The sequence below is a fragment of the Pinus tabuliformis genome, chromosome 1_1, assembly GCF_031772625.1.
Source record: "Pinus tabuliformis cultivar Carrire ecotype Pingquan chromosome 1_1, CPIR1, whole genome shotgun sequence".
NCBI classification, from domain to species: domain Eukaryota; kingdom Viridiplantae; phylum Streptophyta; class Pinopsida; order Pinales; family Pinaceae; genus Pinus; species Pinus tabuliformis.
Genome location: NC_142297.1, coordinates 278,458,865 through 278,466,801, shown reverse-complemented (window position 1 = coordinate 278,466,801; position 7,937 = coordinate 278,458,865). Strand labels below are relative to the sequence as shown.

Sequence of the window (7,937 nt, the reverse complement as noted above, 5' to 3'; positions counted from 1 at the left end):
AGAAGGACCAAGAATAAACATAAGGTTTATTCATTAAGAAATTGTTACCACATAAATTCTAATAAGAATAAATACATAGTAATACATGGAAGATAATACTCGTTATAAGAGGACTTATCACCATGATTCATGTATCTATTACTTAATACAGATTATCAATGGGTTTTAAGTTGAGACATTAAGTTTGGAAGTATGGACCAAGTGGGAGAATGTTAAGCTCCATTAATTTTTTTACCAACTGCTGCCTTAATATCTGGAAACCAACTGTAGTAATTTCCTTAAATTAAGGAAATCAACTACAGTTAATTAATTTTCTTGTTGGAAGCTTCTGAAGTGGTCCATTACTCCATCTGGAGTTCTCTACCTTGATCTGTGGAACACCTGACACATAGCCATCAGAAGCTTGATGGAAGCTTGGCTATAAATTTATCTGTTTGGTCCCCAAGATTGCATCTCAATCCTCTTCAGTTTTACACCATCAAGTTGAGAGAGCAGAGTCTAGAAGTGCCTTCAGATTTTCTGTAGTGATTTTTCCTGTCTCCATTAAGTTTCACAGCTTGATGAATAAGAGTGCTCTCTGTTTGGGTATTCATCTCTTCTCATAACAGTCCTATGATGTTTCCCCGAAGTCTCTGCTGCATATGCACTTGATTTCATGTTTACGGCAAGTCAAAAGGCTCACACAAGCGGCATGGATGAAATATGGACTCTGTAGAGTATGTTTGACGCATGACCGGAGCACCATTTCTATTTTGAACACATAGGGAGACTCTGTTCCCACAAGGCTCTGTTCTGCATAAATGGTTTGACTGAGCGTACAACTGGTGCAAACTCATCTGCTGGTGGAGGCTCACATAATCAAAAATTATTACTGGTATTCAAATTTTATTATCAATGGCAGGAGGTAATTTATTTATTCTAGGCATTAAACCTTCATTTTTTATTCTTTAAAGAATTTAATTCCACATGTAAAGAATCGTATTTCTGCTTGCATTTTTACTGGGCATAAAAGTTTATTGCAGTTTTTACGATTCTTTAAAGTTCTAATTCCGCATATAAAATCGTTGTTATATGTTTTTTCAAGAGGGAGATGGCCTAACTTGTCAAATCAAAGGCGCTATTCAAACAACCTGCGTTCACATTGCTATTTTCTCTCCCAGATGTGCAGAATCGGTGTGGTGTTTGAAAGAACTCGTATTGATGTTGAAGTCGAAGGCACCTATCATTCCTGTTTTCTACCATGTGCAGCCATCAGAACTTCGTTGGACGCAGCGCGAAACTGGACTCTATGCTAGAGTCTTACGCATGCTCCCGTGGGTTTTTCGAATGCTCCCATGGTTTCTTCCCATGCTCTGCTCTACGAGGGGCGAAAATGGTGTGTATGCTCGATCGCTGAGCAAGCTTGGAGAAAAGAAAACAATCCACCTTCAAACTGGTAAAAAAAAGCCGCAATATGACCCCAACATTATTAAAGAGTGGAAGCACGCTCTTTTAATGTTGTAGACATAAGCGGTTTTGACCTGGAATCTTATAATGGGTGAGAACTGCACTCCAATTCTCTGTCAGTCTTAACTTTAATTTGCTAGCCTTATATTTAATTGATTAGATTTATTGCATTTCTGACTCGCAATTTTATTCTGGATAGTGTTTAGTGACGAGCAGCAGCTCCTGGAAAAGATCGTGGAAGGAGTCTTAAAAAGAGTTCCAAGAGAGTTCCACGTTTGCAAATATCCAATCACTTTGGAACAGAAAATTGAAGATTTTGAAAAGGAAGTGTGTTTGCAGCAGCAAAGTGAGAAGACCAGAGTTATAGGAATTGTAGGACTTGGAGGGGTTGGTAAAACAATCTTCGCAAAAGAAATATTTAACCGTCGGAGATCTCATTTCAATAGATCTTGTTTTTTATTTGATGTTAGAGGTGAACCTTTAATTTCCTTGCAGAGTCAACTTCTTAAGGACTTGGCTCAATGGAATGAGCAGATAAACAGCATCGATGAAGGTATAGAGATGCTGGGAAGGTATCTCGTAGCTTCTAAAGCTCTCATCATTTTAGATGATATACATGATATTAAGCAAATGGTTGCATTACTTTCACCAGCTAAGGATGTCCTGCCATCCGGTAGCTTGATTTTAGTTACCTCTCGTAATAAGGATGTTCTTATAAGAAGGGGAATTGTAGAGTCATGCATATACAAGCTCACAGGACTGGATCCCTGAAAAACCCCTGGGACGCTTTGATTGTGCAGAAACTAGCTATCAAACTTGCCATTCAAATAAATTGCTCCCGGATTTTGATCGGAAAAACCCACCGGAAAGACTTCCAAAAAGCCATATTATAGACAACTGCATTTATTATACCTGTCAATAGATAGATTTATATTGTAACCATTTGTGGGTCAAAGGTTTTTGACTTTTTGTTTTCAATTTTTTTTTTAAATATAAAAAAAAAAATTATATAATTTTTAGTTTTTTTTTCTAAAAATTAAAATTATTTTTAAAATTTCTGTAATTCAATTTTTTTTTGATTGGTTAAAATTAATAATTAAATTATTTTTGTAAAATTTATTTTTGAATTATTATAAATAAATAAATAAAAATTTGAAAAAATATATATAATATCAACACTTATATCGTAATGATAACAATTTATATCGAACTATTTTATTACAATGTACCATTAAATCTTACAGTTTATGAATTACAAATATAATAAGTTTTTTAACTTATTGTTTTTAAATTTTATAATGTAACCATGAGATATATAAATAGCTTACCATATTCAATAAAGACTATGTTATACATTAAAATATATATTTCATAATATATTATAAGGTTGATACTTCATTTGAATTATATTAATAATTTTGTAATATTTACATGTTTTTTTTTAATTATATTTTTTTTAAATATATAAAAAAGGTAAATAGAAATTAAATATTACCATCCATATAATAAATCATATATAAATTATATAATGATATATACTAATTAATCCTTTTTAATTTGTTTGTTAGATGTATTACTTTTGAATTTATAATAGGATGGGAGATTTAAATTGAAAATTATTTAAATAGAAAAATTGTAATAAATGTTATTTCATTATTGATTTTAGTTTTAATAAAAAAAAATAAATGTTATTTCTTATAATTTCAAGAAGATTTGGAAGGATTTTTCTTATAAAATTAATAAAAGATGGATAAATTATAAAATATTTATATGATGAAAAATATTAGTAAAGGAGAACTTTAACATTTAGGTTTATATTTGATATTTTAGAACACTACATTGTTCTCTATGTTTTGATTCAAAACACTCGAAATTTCAAGTTTATGTGATGTTTTCTTTTGGATTCTTAGGTGCTTAAATCCAATTGAAGATAGAGAAATGAGATGTTTGTTTTATATTCTCTTTGTCTAAACCTTTATGGTTGGACATGTTAAAATCACATGTTTTTTTTGTGACTCTATTTCTACCTTTAATTGATTTATGACTAAAACCCTATAACACCTTACACGACCTAAAGCATATTAATGTGTTAACCACTAGTAAGAAATTATACATTGTAACCACCCCTCCCACATTTACCCAATTTCACCGCCCCTTGGGGTAAACATGAGCTTAAGGATACTATGACATGACTCAACCTCCTATTTATAGTTAAGGAAGTGGAATCAACAAAATGGAACCTTACTGACCTTCCTCAGGAGCTACCAGACACTAATGAGCTAATCAAACACTCCTAGTGCCTAAATCCCGAGTTGAAATGACTTTCTTCTCACCTAGGCTCCCAACCACATGCATGACAAGGCCTGCATGCAGTTGAGGGCCTCCAACCGCATGCATAAGCCTAACAGGTTGTGGTTATTACCCAAATTCTTCAATTCATATGGTGTGGTCCCAAATTTTGAGCCTAAATTCTAGGTTAGCCTCCATAGCACAACCCAGAACTCAGTGAAACTTTCAAGAATGATAAACAACATCAAGAAAAATCCATCCATACCAAACTTGATCAAAAACTTGACCTAAACAGATCTAACCATGACAGTAATTTTGTCAAACATATTGAGAACATGTAATCTACTGGTCATGAAAGCATATCTAAACATAGGGGTCTGATACTTATCTAAGAATCATAATGAAGGTCTAGTGCCCTCTCATAATAGTTGCAATAACACTTATTAGATCATGCATTCAATAACAATTCATCAACTAATCAAAACATGTCAAGAGCCATAGCTAGAACCTATTATGAAACCATGCTTATAACCAACATATAACCAGAATAATATCCATGATATAACAACCATCAAGCCACAAAATATCAAGTAAAAATACTCATGAAAAACAATGGGAAAAGAGATATTATTAACATATGCAAAAGCCAACCAAGTCAGGGACTTCCATATACCACCCAACCATAGATTTCGTTGAACAAAATATTTCTTTCAGCCAATAACCCCATGTGTCATGTTCCAAGCATAAATGTGGGACTCAAAACAAAACAAATAGGGATTCTTAGAGGTTAAACTACCTCCACCCTCAGGCTTTATCGCAATCCCACCAAAAACGGTCAAGGGATCACTAGGCCCAAAACAAGCACATAAACAACAAGGACTTCTCAGAGATTAGGCCACCTCCACCCTCAGGCTTTACCACAATCCCGCCAAAACTGGTCAGGGGATTACTAGGTCCAAAACAAGCTTGGATGCCTTAGAATTTCTTCACCAATACCTTAAAGAATTTGATTGTCTCCACCCTCAGGATTTACCGCAATCCTGCCAAAACTAATCAAAGGATTCCTAGGCCCTATGGGAATTTTCCTAAGACCACCTCACCCTATTCCAAAACATTTGGATATTCAAATCTCAACTAAATGAAAGAACCCTATCACACCATGGTTATTTAAAAATGTAAAGGCAAGGATGAAACCACTATCGCACCTGGAAAAACCCATGCCACAAACTACAAGAGATCCAAATACACACATGCATGTACCATGCATTCACAAACCAGCTAGGAAATCACACATGCAACCTGTTGCTTGAAAGTATTCCTCTTGAAGCTGCTTAATCTAACTTTTCCTTACTTGTCAGTTTCTTTCCTTTTCCTTCCTTTGCCTTCCTTTGCTTTCTCCTCTTAGTGATCTTCTCTCTCTGAGACTAATTCTAAATCCAAACTAACGAAAGACTGTGAACTGATCCTCATATTCCTTTTTATTATTGAGGCCTCTATTTTCTTCATTTTCCTTTATTTTTCCTTCAATTGTTCTCTCATGCAAAGTTGTGACCTTTCATCTCCCTTTTCTCCTATTTTCATGTATTTTCATAAATAAATGCAAATTAATGCCTCTTTTCCTTTGTCAATGCCTTTGTCAATTTCCTTAGCCATAATAAACAAAAATGAACATCCATGCCTCATGACCTTGGTCTTATTTTGCCTTTATTAACTTTATTACATGAACTCTAATCCGAGGTTGTTACAAACCCCTCCCTTTTGGGGTGATCTAAATTATATCATTATATTGTTTGTCATCCATCCCAATGCATTTGGAGTGGAAAAAATGGAGGAATCAGCTCATAGGACCATTTTTACCAACGGGACCTAGATTGGTGAAACGGAGTCTGAAACCTTTTCGGAGCATTTTGAGGCATCAAACGACATTTTTTTGGGGTAAAAAATCATTGCATAAGTACCACACTTTTTCATGCTATTTTACACACAGAAATATTTCCAACGACATAAGAATCACATCAATCGGAGTCCGTATGAGAAATTTATGCCACTCAAAAGTTGACCTTCCTGTTTTCACACCTATAGGTGAGGAGGATACTGCGTCAACCCCCATTATTCATGGAAAAGGGGATAGCTACATGTTTTTTATGTAGAAGACTCATAAGATTCTATTTTGTAATTCTAGTTAAGAGTTGATGTAATCAAACTTAACCACTATTAGGTTATCGAGTTGTGTTATAACTGTGCCACTACGAGGAAGATGCATTCCATTCTTTTGAGAGCATTTGTTCCATAGATGAGCAAAGATAGCTAGGAGAGATAGGAGGTAGAGCACACATAGAGGATTTGTGCACTATAGCAGCCCATGGGCCACATACATTACTTCTTTGTATTTGCAGCCATATTTCTAGACAGAGAAAGAGAACGAAGAAACCTCACCTTCCATCTGGGTTTTCTCCCAAAAGGGTCTCCCAGAGATAATATCTTGTGTCTTATTTGTGTGTGAGCTTATTTTTTTGTTATCTTCTTTTTTGCATAATTTACTTTTACATGTGCACTAATTACAACGAGATCTACAGATCTAGAAATTAAATAAAACTATATTAGTGTAGAATCTCATATTTTTAATATAATATTATCAGATTTGTTGTGACGAACTATCTAGTGGAATATCCACGACAATTTATGGATCGTGGGGGAACATTAACCTCAATGTTCTATGACACCTATGACTAGCAAGACCATTGAAAATAAAAACATACTGCCCATGGAGCTTTATAACTTAGCTCGTTGTAGTATTTACAACGACATCCTGCTAAAAAATGACAATCAGATCGTTTACTGGAGCTTTATAACAAAACTCATTATGATATTGATAATAAAAACCACATATACTTATGCACATTTGCTTCAACCAGCAAATAGCTATATTGTTTATGGAGCTTTATAAATCAGCTCAATACAATATTTACAATAATATACACATATACATATGCACATTTTCTCTAACGAGTGAATAAAAGGATATTGTTCCCGCATTAGTCAGCAAGGGAATCCAGAGGCTTACACCTCCACCCTCAAACTAGTATTAGGATTCACCTCCTTCCTAGGAAGTCCAGAATCCACTGCCAAATTCAACCATCATCCAATGTCCAATACTAGGATCCTTGCACTACTTGTTCTCTAAGTGAATAAATACTGACTCATTGTTCTAAGGCACACTCCTAATGTGCTTCTGATTCCATATTAAATTCTAATGACCAAAACAAATCCATTCCCCAACCTTTCCTTCTCTACTACATAGTCCCTTGGGCAATCTGGTCACTCCCTTTCATGTAGTCACTCACCTTCCAAGTTCTCCAGTATTCCCTTTCCTAGACGATCCATCCCTTGGCAAGGTTTCCTCGCATCGGAAGGTCCAAAAATCAAGGCATATCCCTTCCTCAAAACCATCATATCGATCATAGCATGCTCATGGAAATCAATGGACACTATTGGGTACCAGTGTCCCATAATAGCCCTACTCTTGAATGCTTACTAACATACTGCTACCTATTCCAATTCCTTTTGTTGTTGTTGCTAATCCTTACAGTTAGTTTCAACCACCCAAACTAGGCATTTCCTTGCCTTCTTGGACCAGGCACATAATTTCCATTAGACTAAAAAGGAATTGAAATAAATTCAAATCATACCTGATTGGTGGCCTGTCAATAAGGTACACTTGCAATTCTTTTTACTTCCTGTCACAACAAGTCAAACTAGCTCTTCAATCAAATAATCATGTATAAACATATCACATCCCGTTAGCTCAAAACACAACCATCATAAATCAGAATCATAGATCACATGTAACCACCATAAATCATAATCATAGATCACATGTAACCATCATAAATTGGAATCATATGCATAATAAAAAAACTGAAATAAAATACCAATACTTATCTTTCAAATGATTCTTTTCTTTTGCCTTTGTTCTTTGTCCTTTTCTTACACACGTTGGATTAGTTTCCAAACCTGCCAAGCACCCAGTGCCTTCTCTTCTCTTTGAGCATGTATACACACTAGTTTGGTTTGCCAAACCTGAAAAGCACCCAATGTATTCTCTTCTCTTTAACCACGTATACACACTAGTTTGGTTTGCCAACCCCAGCTAGCACCCAATGTCTTATTTTCTCTTCAAGAAACAAGGGAATCTAGAGAAT

General features: G+C 34.7%; 1 protein-coding gene across 1 annotated transcript in view; it reads left to right on the top strand.

Annotated features, from left to right (window-relative positions):
- The window catches only part of LOC149212618 (disease resistance protein RPV1-like), a 27,951-nt gene extending 25,734 nt beyond the window's left edge, over positions 1-2,217 (top strand). The window contains exon 2 of the mRNA XM_089388754.1: positions 1,646-2,217. Within this exon, the coding sequence (XP_089244880.1) occupies positions 1,646-2,217 (572 nt within the window). The remainder of the gene's footprint in view (positions 1-1,645) is intronic.
- The last annotated feature ends 5,720 nt before the right edge of the window (positions 2,218-7,937 follow it).